The sequence below is a fragment of the Poecilia mexicana genome, unplaced genomic scaffold, assembly GCF_051168715.1.
Source record: "Poecilia mexicana isolate PSO_F unplaced genomic scaffold, ASM5116871v1 scaffold_12, whole genome shotgun sequence".
NCBI lineage: Eukaryota > Metazoa > Chordata > Actinopteri > Cyprinodontiformes > Poeciliidae > Poecilia > Poecilia mexicana.
This window is the reverse complement of record NW_028263381.1, coordinates 22440372-22452923: the sequence shown is the minus strand read 5'-3', so window position 1 is coordinate 22452923 and position 12552 is coordinate 22440372. Positions and strand designations below refer to the sequence as shown.

The window sequence follows — 12552 nt, the reverse complement described above, 5'->3', positions numbered from 1 at the left end:
ACCACAGAAATCTCAGGAAGTCCCTGTCCTCTTCATCCACATAAACTTGATAAAACATTGCCTCAATGTCTGCCATAACAGCAATAGGCTCTTGGCGAAACCTCAGCAGTACCCCAATCAGGGTGTTTGTTAAATCAGGACCTTGTAGAAGCTCCTTGTTCAGAGAGGTTCCTTGAAATGAGGATGTACAGTCGAACACCACCCTAAGTTTGTTCTTTCGTTTATGGTAAACACCATGATGTGGAATGTGCCAGACATGTCCATCCTCCCTGTAAAGCTGCTCAAGTGGAACCTTTTCTGCATAGCCTTTTTTCAAAATGTCCTCCATGAAGGATGTGTATTCTTCTGCATACAACGTATCCTTCTTAAATTTTTTCAAAAGATGCAGTGTGCGTTCCTTAACTATTTTATAGTTATCAGGCATGACTTTGTCTTTATTTCGGAAAGGAAGTGGTAAGTGATAGTGTCCGTCTTTAATATATGATGACTCAGAAGCAATCTTCATAAAACACTTATCCTCAACCGACATCTCATTTTTCTCATCATACATGTTCTCTGAGAAATCCTGGTTATATTGTTTGGTGAGCAAATCCTTCAATTCAGTAACGGAAATTCTGTTACTTGACACTGCAATAGGCCCAACATATTCTGTGGTACTATCAACACTAAGTGGTCCAGTTACAACCCATCCAAGAACTGTTTCCACTGCGTACGGTCCATTCTCATGACTGTTTATAATTTTCCACGGCTCTAACGCTCGAGGAACATTAGTACCAATGAGGAGTTCAATGTCTGCCTCAATTTTCCTTAAATGGACACCTCTGAGATGAGGCCACCTCTCCAGATCAGCTTGAGTGATGATGTTTTCTTTTGAGACAGGTATTTTATCCTGTGTGTAAACCTTTGGCAGGTCCAAATATGTACAGCCCTCCAAGTCTCCCACCTCTAGTCCTCTGACCTCATAGGTCCCTGCAGGCCTTTCCTGTCCCATTGTTCGCAGAAGTATCTCTGCTTTGCGTCCCTTCAAATTTAGCCGGTTCATCAAGCTTTCAGTACAAAACGTCGCTGTGCTGCCCGGATCAAGGAAAGCATAGGTCTGAATGTATTTATCCCCTTTTGCCACCTTAACTCGGACGGGAACTATTGCAAGTGCACATTCTCTCCCGGCCCCGGTTCCACCGCCTGCTGAAACCAGAGCACTGCTTATGGGAGTTTCTTCAGACTCAGTTCGACTGTCTTGCTTTGAAACTTTTGCATTTACGATATGGAGTACTGTTGGATGTCTCATTTGACACACTTGACACATTAGCCTACGCTTACAATTTTTGCTTAAATGACCTTTTAGTAGGCAGCCAAAACAGTATCCGTGACTTCTCAAAAATTCAACTTTACTGTCATGTGACTCTGTTTTAAAACGCAGACAGTCAGTTAAGTTGTGTTTACCCTGGCAGAATCCACAGTAAGGCATGATGAGCCTGGGTGTGGTTTCAGGCGGTAGTGGAGTCAAAACTGCTTGCTTTGCAGCACATCCTGTCTTCTCTGTAACTATTGAAGTTGCAAAGCTGCTGTTTTTACCTCTTATCGATTTTAATTCACCTTTACCCCTTGGGAATGGTTTTTTGGTAGCTGTTTGGTCTTGAAGGTCTCCAAACAACGGATCCAAAAGCATATTGGCGTGGTTTTCCACAAACTCAACAAAATGTTTAAATCTGACTCTCCTGCCAGTTTTTTGTTGTATTTCATAAGCTGTGGTTCGCCATCTTTCTCGCAGTTTGTAAGGTAGCTTGGATGCTAGCAGCCTTAAATTAGATGGAATTTCAAGTTCCTCTAAATACTGTAAATCTTGCATTGCATTACAACATCCCCTCAAATACATTGCATATGCATACAGCATTTTTCCATCCTCAGCTTTTATCGCTGTCCAGTTCAATGCTTTATCCAAATAAGCTCCAGAAACTTTAATTTCATTTCCAAAGTGTTCCTTTAATAGTTGTTTAGCTTCTCTGTAGCCTCTACTTCCTTCCATATGTAAACAGCTGCGAACCAAATCTCTTGGCAAACCAGATGTAAATTGTTCTAAATAATACAGTCTGTCTTTATCATTTTTAGTCTTGTCTTCGATTAGTTGTTCAAATGCATGAACAAACGATTGGTATTCTAACGGGTTACCATCAAACACAGGGATATTTCTCGGAGGTAACGACAGGTTTTGGTGGTTGACAATAAGTTCTGCTATGTCATTTTGTCTTTGAATGACAACATTCAGATTTTCATTATCAGCAGTAACAGCCACATCTGGATAAACCCGTGCAGTTTGCGATGCATTATGATCATAAGTTTCACTTTCAGTGGGATTCTTATTTTGAGTTTTGTTCTCTCCTGTGCTTAAACTCTTGGGAGAAGATTTGAGTCTCCCAAAAATGGTCTGTTGAAGTGGAGTTTTTGGTATAGCACCTAGCTGCATAAACTCCACGCGGCCCTCCATTGAGTCTGGTTCTTGATGAGAGCTGTAGTATTCATTCATGCCATCACCTGAAGATGGTTTCTGGTCCACCTCATCACTTTGTAAGGTTTTTATTTTAGCTGTTGATGCTGCAAGCTCAGCTTCTAGCTCAATTTGCTCCATCTTTAACTTCAATTTTGCTTCCTCCATTTGCAAAGCATGCTTTTCTTTCAAGGCAGCAACTCGTGCCAGTGCAGCAGCCTGTTCTGCTCTAGCCTTTTTTAACTCTGAAGAGACAGAGGAAGTCCTAGATGGTAATGATCCAGAGGAAGAGGATGACTTTGATTTCTTTGATACATTAGATATGCTGTCTAATGGCCTGATTGTTGATTGTAAAATGTCTTTTTTCCATGTTTCAACATCCTTCAAAAAATAATCTAAATTAGTTATTCGAGGCTCAAACCAGTCAGTGTAATCATCTTCCTTTTCTTCCTCTGATAAGAGCTCTTGAACCAAATTATGAGCATTTTTAAACTCATCCACAGCTTCCTTAAATGCTTGTACTGAATCATTAACTGTATCAACATTTCCCGCATCCGTCATCAAAGTCTTTATTTCATTAATCTTTCTAGTGCAGGCTCCCAATCTGGCTCTGCGCGAGAGGACGCGCACCCTTAATATGTCCTCAGACGCAGGCGGGATATCTGGGTCAGACATTGTCAATGATCACACAATCCTCTTTTTGTTGCGATACTTTTCCAAAATCCACAACTTTGCTTTCTGTGGTGATCGATTGTTCCTCTACAGCGCAGCTGCGCTTTCATTCATAAGCTCGATCAGCTGATTTTACTCACGGCCCGCTGGCGGCTTTCTTTGTTCCTCCGTGAGTGATCGGGTGGATCCCACAACTTTGCCTTTGTTCTTCAAGTTGTCGTTGAAGATCTTTGTACTTGTCAGGTCCACTCTCGCATTTCAAAATATCCAAAAGGCAAAAAATGCCAGAGCAGCCCAGGAGGAGGGTTTCGACTCGCTCAAGCAAATAAAGCACTCGCGGAGACTCCTTTCTTGTTTCCAAAAGGTTTCTTTTACTTACAACTATAACAAAAAGTAATCTCCGAGTTGACTTCTACAAAAAAAACTTAATTTGCGGTACAAAGATCATTTCGCTCCTCACTCCTTTGTCAAAACAATCAGCTCAGCCCCAACAGCTGTTTGTGCCTGATAATCACCGCCCGCTGCTGACTGACAAGGAGGAGGGTCTAAAAAAGGAACAATTAAATACATACATAATTGAATATACAAAATTGAGCTACCATTAATTTGTCATTAAGTCTGTGGAAATTAATTTAGCAAAGCATAAATTTATCTAGTTCTTAATAGGCTCCAACAGGAATTATTTACCCAGAAAAGAACATTTTGAAGGTCTTTAGGTACAATGTTAGATAAAATCGTTCATTTTGTACCCGTTAACTCAGTCCTTAACAGAAGGACCAGTGATCCTCTTAGGGCCCACGAGCCATAGGTTGGGAAACTGTGAAGGAAAAAACTGTAATGACTAAAAGCTAAGAAAGAAGGGAAAAAAAACTGATGGCGTGATATGGCTAAATTACACCAACTAAAAATTATTACAGATTCAAAGCTAATAATGATTTTCAAATGTTTTATTTTCATTTCTTTATTTTTTTTCCTTTAAAAGAGATACTAGTTTGGAACTAAATTAAACATCTCTAAGCGTTGAAAACAATTGATATTGCAGTGTTGAAATATTATGAAATATTTAATTGAATTTAACTGAAAGATTTAATTTAAGAGTTTAATTCTATAAAGAATCTACAAATCGATTGTTTTTGTGGGATTTTTCATATTGGAATGAATGACATTTATTATGAGAAGAGAGACATGTTACTACAAAATTGAGTAACGGATGAAATTATTGACCATTTAATTTTAAAAATAAAAAACATACGTTGTTAACTTGTCTGAAATGCAAGGTTAAGTGAAAGTCTGAGACTTTGAGCAACTTGGTAGATATAAATGGCTACTAAAAATTGATGATTGTGAATAAAAGCAACATTTTCTAGATTTAAGTCTAAAACATTTTAATCTAGATTTGATAGTCAATAAATTCAAATCCTCTAATTCAAGATTTTTCTGATTTGGTTTAAATTAAAAATGGACATTTTTATTTTAGGGAAATTAAATAGAAATGTTGAAAGTTGCTGAGTTTAACAAAGAAAAACCAAAAGATAAACCTGCAATTAAAAGACGTGTCTGCTAAAATATAAACCTGTGAGTTCACCTGAATTAAATATTAATCCTCCCAAAGACTTTATTTGAAGCTTAAGTGATTGTGACACATGTGCAATGCCATGTGTGAAAAGGGGGGTGTCGAGATAAGTCGAGCTCATCCCACTTCCCCATGCTGGAGATTTTAGTTTAATAATAACAATAAATAAAGTTATCTTTAAAGCTGATTACACAGGTGACATCAAGACCCAACAGTAGAGTCAGACGGTAAAAAAATTAATCTGGTTGTGTGTGTTGTTATAGTGTCCTGCAAACTTTGCTTTAATTCTACTTTTTTCTATTTAATCATAAAAAATCATAGTCAGACAGAAAGAGAGTCATGTAACAGGAAAAGAGGAACCGAAAGGAGAGCAGAGGTGACCAAGACATTAGGTCATTAGAACAGATATCATGTCTCCAAGATGGTGATGGATATGAGATCATCTGTCCTAGCAGTCAGTACGGAGGAAACAGGTGCAGAATTCAGACAGGGAACTGAAAGTGCAGCTCAGGAGAAATAAAGTTCAACTGTAGTCTGAGGCTAACCAAAGAGCAGTTGACGTCAAGTAAAAACGTCCATGAGGAAAGAAAGTGTGTGGATGCCGAGAAAATAAAAAGACACCACGCAGAAGGTTCGAGGTTCTTTGTTCCGCAGCGTTCGAGTCGAGCACACATGGAGAAGCAGAATCAACGGAGGGCTGCGTGATGACACCCCGGGACGACTGCTCGCTGCACAAGGAAGGAACAAGATCCGTTTACCCACAACCCGGGACTCTGATTCGACTGTGGCCCTGGACTCAACCCAAAGGATTACAACGATGCTGCAGTGGACATGGGGAATATACCAAGATCTTTTGTGGATAAAGAACTGAGTTCAGAGAGGATTCTCACCAGTTCAACTTTGGATTTATTCTGAAAGGACTCTGCCAAGACAAAGACAGGACTCCAACCATGGACGTTAAAGTTTTCTGCTGCCAAGATCGTCTCTGCATCTGGGTTCGAGTAATACTGCCTCCCCCAAAGCCTCTATTTAGATTAAGACACAGTGTAGGGTTAGAAGTAGGAGTAATTTCTAGAAATTCTTAAAAGTTTTAATTTCTTAATTTTTTCAATTGAGATGCTGTATGTCTTTTCCCTTGCTTAAGCTTGCTAATAAAATTACTAAAGTCTAATTTGATGTTGTGGACAGTTAAATTAATTGAGTCATCTAGATTTAATTTCTCTGATCATTGTAAAATCAATGCTTATGGTCCTAGTAACTTAGGGTGGCTTCGTAAGTTCTTTAGTTCAGATAAATAATGTCCCTGGGACTTATTCCTAGTCACTAAAATTATCTAAGCCGGTTACCAAGTGCACGTTAATTACAGGGAAGGAGCTACTGTTAACAGATGTGGTTTATGAGTTCGGACATCGGCGGGGCTACTCCAATGTCTGAGTCATGAACTGAAGCTGGGCATAACGTCTGGATGAAGGTAGTCAGAGCTTAGACGAATCCTTCTCGCGCCCAGCTTAAATAAAAGTTCTCTAAATTCTAAATTGCGGTAATACCCGGGAATTAGAGTCTTTTCGGACCCGTGAGACGGAGAGCTGGTCAGTAGTCAGTCTGCTGGAGTTGGGAGGAGTTAAGGGCGTGGCTGAATACTGAGAATTAACAGGGGAAAAGGGAAAATGGTGAGGTAATACTATATAACTACTAAATTCTTACATAAAAGGTTTTTTTTGTTATGAACTTTTGAGTTAACAAATACTGTTAGATGATGATTGATGCTTTTTCTAAATGGGTTGAAATAGTTCCAGCAAAGCATGCAGATGCTTTGACGGTAGCTAAGGCTATCTGCAAAACTATTATCCCAACACACGGTATTCCACAGACTGCTTACAGTGACAAGTGATACAAAACCTGGCTACTCACTTGGGAATGACATTGAAAAACCACTGTGCCTATCACCTTCAGAGCACAGGGCTGAACAAATGGTACTGTGAAAAGCAGATTAAGAAAATGCATGGCAGACACTGGCCGACCCTGGCCAGAATGCTTAGACTTGGTGAAGCTCTATATGAGGATCACCCCAACAGCTGATGGTCTAACACCTTTTAAAATATTTCATGGGAGAGCTTACAGATTGCCTCTGTTTGCTCCTGACTTACAGAAAGCTGATGAAGAACAGACATTAGCAGACTATATGATCAGGACTCTTAAACTGAAGGAAGTATCCAGAGTGAATTTACTGCCGTTTGACTGTCCTCCTCTATAGGAAACCACCCCCATCAAGCCAGGTGACTGGGTCTACATAAAGGTCATCAAACGAAAGAACTGGACGAGTCCACGGTGGGAAGGACCGTTCCAAGTGCTGATGACCATACCAACAGCTGTAAAGATTGCTGAAAGACCCAGCTGGATACATCTCAGTCACTGCAAGCTGCAGAGAGTGTTGGATCCCTAATCCCGAGTGGGGGAAAGGCTGGCTTCAAAGGGGTTCCTGACCAATAGGGCGGTTCGTCTCAACGCCAGTGAAGAAACTCGACACATCCTCACTCTTTAGTTTGGGGGTTCTGACATCTCTGCGCGCCGAGCAGCAATGGAGACTCCACATGCCAGATGGATCTTCTACTGCGCTGTGACTGCAGCATGTCTGATGTTTGGAGGAGGAAGTGACCTCACTTTCCACCCACATGACTACAGCACCAACCTGTAGTGGCAGCTGATGAACAGGACTGCTCACGAGGAGAACAAGGTGAACTGCTATGTGTGCGCAGCTACCAATCGCCACACACAACTCAGGTCTGCACCCAGAGAGCATCACTGATGACAAACAGATGTGTCTCTATGGCCTGAGCACACAATCACGACTCAGCGTCCCCATGAAAAGAAGAAACTGCAAATGGTGCAAAAAGGATTATTCTGTTCTACTTCGGACAGGAGATGCCACAAAAGGACTTTTTGGATCTATGAACTGTTCATTTGAGGATGACGTACTTCCGTTTCCACCGTTTCCAAAAGCCACATGGAAAATACCAGAGACCATTTCGTTAGCAGGAGCCAAACCAGGATCTCTGAGGAGCTGTGTTTACAACAACGGACACGTTTCTTTTGGGATGCTACCTTGGAACCTGTGTAACAAAGTTTACACCTACTGCGAAACAACACCGGATCACATCAACTGCATCGCCTGCAGGGGTCAGAGGGCGACCCCAGGCTGCAAAGTCTGGAAGGACAACCCAGACTGTGACAACCTGCTTCAGGAGAGGAGTTTCAACATCACGCATAAGACAAAGAGGCGACAGGAGACAACACTGTGCAGCGCCATAGTACCAGGAGATTATGGCTCACGGATGTTGGCAGACTGGTACTTCATATGCGGGAATGAAGCATACATGTTCTTGCCGAAAAATTGGGGAGGACTGTGTGCTGTGGTTCCTTTAATCAACCCGATTGCGTTCATCAGGAAAGCACAAAATGATCTACGCACCCGCTACGAACGAACAGTTATGCCAGAGGTCAAAAGATGGGGAGGCCTCACAACACATACTGGAGTTCCATGGGAATTCAGGATTTGGAACGGCGGAGAAAAATTCATGCAAAGCCTGTTTCCGTGGGTTGGAATAGGTGAGATTCGGGACCACGTTGAGATAAACCGGTACGGATTACTGCGGCTAATCAACATCACATACCAGCTGGCCAATGGCACCATGAAAGAACTGACTGAACTGAGAAACATGGTTATGCAAAATCGTGTTGTCCTGGACTTCCTCACTGCCCCTCAGGGAGGAGTTTGCAAAATCATTGGCCCAACGTGCTGTACTTTTGTTCCTGACGAAACATGAACTGGAGGAACTATTTCTGATACTCTATATGAGCTGAAAGATCTAAAACAATAATATGTGGAGAGTGGAACACGCGGCTCACCCTCTTTTGATTTGTTTTCATGGCTTACTTCTGGACCATGGTGGACTTTACTGTTAAAGCTCATGACACCTATTCTGATTGTTTTAGTCCTGTTCTGTCTTTTTATGGGTTGCATTATTCCTTGTCTACGAAATATGATGTTTAAAACAATTAACAAAACTATTGTCAACTATCAGCTGGCAAAGGCATCTTATGAGACAACTGAAGATGACTTGTTTCGAGTTTCTGACGATTTTCTGAACAATGATGAAGTTCTGTAATCAATAAACAGATGAATTCATTTGCTGAATGACTCCTACACCAAAATGTGAAAACAAGTCGTGTTAGTGATAAGAAAACTGGATTTGATTTTTTGCTGTTTCTTTTATTTTTTAATTATTTTATTATATTCCATTTATTCATTGTGTATTTTCTGTTTAGATTAGAAAAAAAATCTTACATTTATTGGTTCTTTTATTTTCTTTTATTTTCCTTTCTATGCTTGGCTTTTGCATAAAGTTTACACACATAGTAAAATGATAAAAAGGGGGGGAATGTTAGAGAATTTTCGGTATCATTTTGTTATTACTTTAGTTCACATGCAGTCTATAGATCGTTCTGTTTAAAGTGTTCTCTTCCTTATGTGTGTATGAGCTGACCTGGAGGTCAGGATTGTCTGTTCATCTTCATGTGAAACAGTTAACTCTGTGTTTCTTATCAACCAGAATACCTCCTAATTTAGGAACTGCCTGTATGAAGTCGTATTTTGTTTTATTGACAATTTGACCGAGATTTGAACCGAGCTCAGACCGTAGATCAGATATCACACCTGGAACTGGGTTGCTAGTTGTTTGGGTTAGAAGTTTTACGACCTCTGTTGTTTTTCCTGACTGCCCCCCTTGGCTGTTTTTCTTTGACAATAAAACAGGGGCTCACGCGGAAGCAGACCAGAACGCTCTGTGAACGGCTCGGAAAGCTGCTACCAGAGACTTCTCCTTTTGCAAAAGCTTTGTCATAAAATTCATATACGTTGTCTGTGGTTCTCTTATATAGGTTTGAGAAAAAGTACCTATCAGGTGTAATTCTTCAAACCTCAATAGCAGCTCATGGAGGAGTTTGATCTGTTCATATTTTATCTGTCTGATGCCATACAGTCATGACACGGTAACATTTTTCACAAATATGTAAAAAACATTTTTAATAAAAGTTACACACTGCAGCTATAAATGCCTGAATTTGTTCAAACTACTAATTCTGCATATTTAAGTTTATAATGCAAATATTTAAATTTGAACAGGAAAAGAACAGAATGAGCAGCAAATGAACAAAATGCAGAAGAAGAAAAAATGTTTTTATTTCTCTAAAGCACACGAAGAAAAACTGCAGCAAATAAACAAAAGGAAGATTTAATATTCAAATCTGACGAGTTTAGAAAAATAGGAGCCGACAGAAACAGAAAATGTTCAGAGAGAAAAACTGATCAACATTTCAATGAAATCTGATGAATGAAAGGAAAAAATAAGAGAAACAACATCTTGATATTCAGTGTGAAGCTTTGACTGGAAACAAACAGGAAAACATGAGGATCCTGGAATAATCCTGGAATAATCCTGGAATAATCCCAGCTTCCATCTTTAAAGGACTGGAAGAAGAAAAAATTTCCAAGGACTCAATCAGAAAAGTTTCACCAAGAAATAGATTGTAGAGATGAACTATCTGTTCAACAGTGAGAGAGTTTCTCTGACAGGAGGAAAATCTTTAGACTCAAATCAGCAAAGAAACACTGAAGAGGAACCAGAACTGATCCAGAATCCAGGAATCAGAGGTTCAGTGAATGTAGTGTTGAAGGTGTGGAGGAGGATCAGTGAGTCAGAGGAGACTCTGTAGAAGGACAGAATGCCAGCAGGACAGTCCACATACACTGATACTCTGTTAGAGACGGAGGAGGAGAGACGAGTTTCTATGTTATTGTGATAGACAGAGTAACCATCATTAGAGCATCTCAGACTCCAGGAATGATCATTCCATCCAAACACACAGTCTCCACTGTTTCCTTTCCTCCTGATTCTTCTGTAACTCACTGATATATAAACTCCTCCTCTCCACTCGACCTCCCAGTAACAGCGACCAGTCAGACCAGTTCTACACAGCAGCTGATTCCAGAAATCAAATCTGTCTGGATGATCAGGATATGACTGAAGCTTCTTCACTAATGTCACCTTCCTGTTGTCTTCAGACAGTTTGAGTTTTCTGCTCACTGTGTTTGTGTCGATGGTGAGTTGACAGGAATCTGATGGAGAGAACAAACACAATCCAGCTGCAGTTATTGATCATTTATTGATCTTTGATGATGATCCTGAATGAGTGATGTGACAGTTTGAAGATGGTTGAATGTGAGCTGCTTTGTTGTCATGAATCAGATGAAAAACACACTTACACTTCCTCAGACCTGGTGTCAAGAATGGGCCTCCAGCAGGCTCCACCCTGAAAGGAGGAGGGGGGTCAGACCATCAGTCTCTTTCAGCAGCAAACATGGACATTACATGTCTCTCAGACACACATTGTCCTCCACTGAGACAGGAACAGTCCAACATCTGGATTGCAAACTGCAGTGGATGTAGGAAGGACAGTTGGTGCTGCTGCAGCACAACTCATTTCTCCAAACACAGGAAAAGCTCCAACAGAGAGGAGAAAGGAAATCCCTCAGTAACAACCTGAAGAAACTCACTGAAGCCTAAAAGGACATCAGGAAACTAAGGAAACATTTCTGGAAGCTCAACCTGATTTAATAATCAGCATTAAAATCCAATCAATCTAAACTCTGATCAACACCTGGATACCTGCTCCATCCACACTCCCACACACAGATGAAGGAATGAAACACTAAACAACCTGCTGCTGAAAACCTGCTGTGGCCTCACTGGAATATCCAGAAATACAAACATTAAAAAGGAGAAGCTGCATCACATTCAACAAAGAGTTCAACAAGAACCAAACATTTGATCTCTGAGCTCAGACTCACAAACCAGGGAGAGGCTTCCATCATCACACACCTCTGACAAACACCTCCAACCTTTCAGCACTTCCTCTACCAACCAGCACCACCAGGTGGCGCTATACACACTTGTGAGTTTAGTTCAAAATCTTTATTTCTCTCTCTGAACTTTTAAACATCCATCTGACCAACATGGAGTTACTTTTCTTCTCATCTTTGCTCCTTGGGGCTGATTGGTCTGGAGCTCCATCAAATATTGTTTTAAAGTCCTTTCTGTCATCAGTAGATCATCATGGAAATCTAACTGAACTTCACTTTGATTCATTTAGTCAGAGTCCCTATTAAACTCTATTAAATCCATCCCACTCTTTCATTTTCCTTGTGAGCCGTTCTTAGTCAGGAGAATATTCCAGAAAACTGGGTAATGATCTCTGCCTCCAGATCTAAATATTTAATGATCAAACTAAATATTTCTCTTCAAACTAAATGTTTCCCATCAGACTAAAGACGTTTCTCCTCTTCCTCCTCTATCAGACCTTCTCTGCTCCTGCAGCAGGTTCCTCCATACCTGAGAGCTTCCAGTCTCCAGTCTGGATCCTTCAGTCCAGCCGACAGCAGCTTCACTCCTGAGTCTCCTGGATGATTGTAGCTCAGGTCCAACTCTTTCAGATGGGAGGGGTTAAAGGTCAGAGCTGAGGCCAGAGAAGCACAGCCTTCCTCTGAGACCAAACAGCCTGATAAGCTGCAGACACACAATTCATCACATGATGAGAAGATGAGAACATTGAGCCATAGGCGCCGGAATAGGGGGGGCCAGGGGCCCATTGGCCCCCCCACTTTACGGCCCTGCTTGTCCGCTGGTCCCGCCAGACATTTACAGGCTGCACACAACTCTGACAGTCCGACTGACATCTCTCTGTGTTTCTATGCAGACAGAGGTAC

At 40.9% G+C, this 12552-nt stretch overlaps 3 protein-coding genes and 1 long non-coding RNA gene across 5 annotated transcripts in view; 2 read left to right on the top strand and 2 right to left on the bottom strand.

The window, feature by feature from the left end:
* LOC148156088 (NLR family CARD domain-containing protein 3-like) overlaps positions 1-12552 on the bottom strand; it is a 434099-nt gene that overhangs the window by 201066 nt on the left and 220481 nt on the right. The gene's annotated exons all lie outside the window — the stretch shown is intronic.
* The window catches only part of LOC148156098 (uncharacterized), a 369453-nt gene that overhangs the window by 224399 nt on the left and 132502 nt on the right, over positions 1-12552 (top strand). The window lies entirely within an intron of this gene.
* LOC148156108 (endogenous retrovirus group V member 2 Env polyprotein-like) lies at positions 7007-8896 on the top strand. Its single transcript, XM_088010624.1, is given in 1 exon segment — positions 7007-8896. A coding segment is annotated over 1 exon segment (1422 nt). The 5' UTR covers positions 7007-7474.
* LOC148156107 (tripartite motif-containing protein 16-like) lies at positions 10006-10939 on the bottom strand (the record flags this gene model as incomplete). Its single annotated transcript, XM_088011321.1, has 1 exon — positions 10006-10939. A coding segment is annotated over one exon (555 nt), but the record flags the coding sequence as incomplete, so codon positions are not given.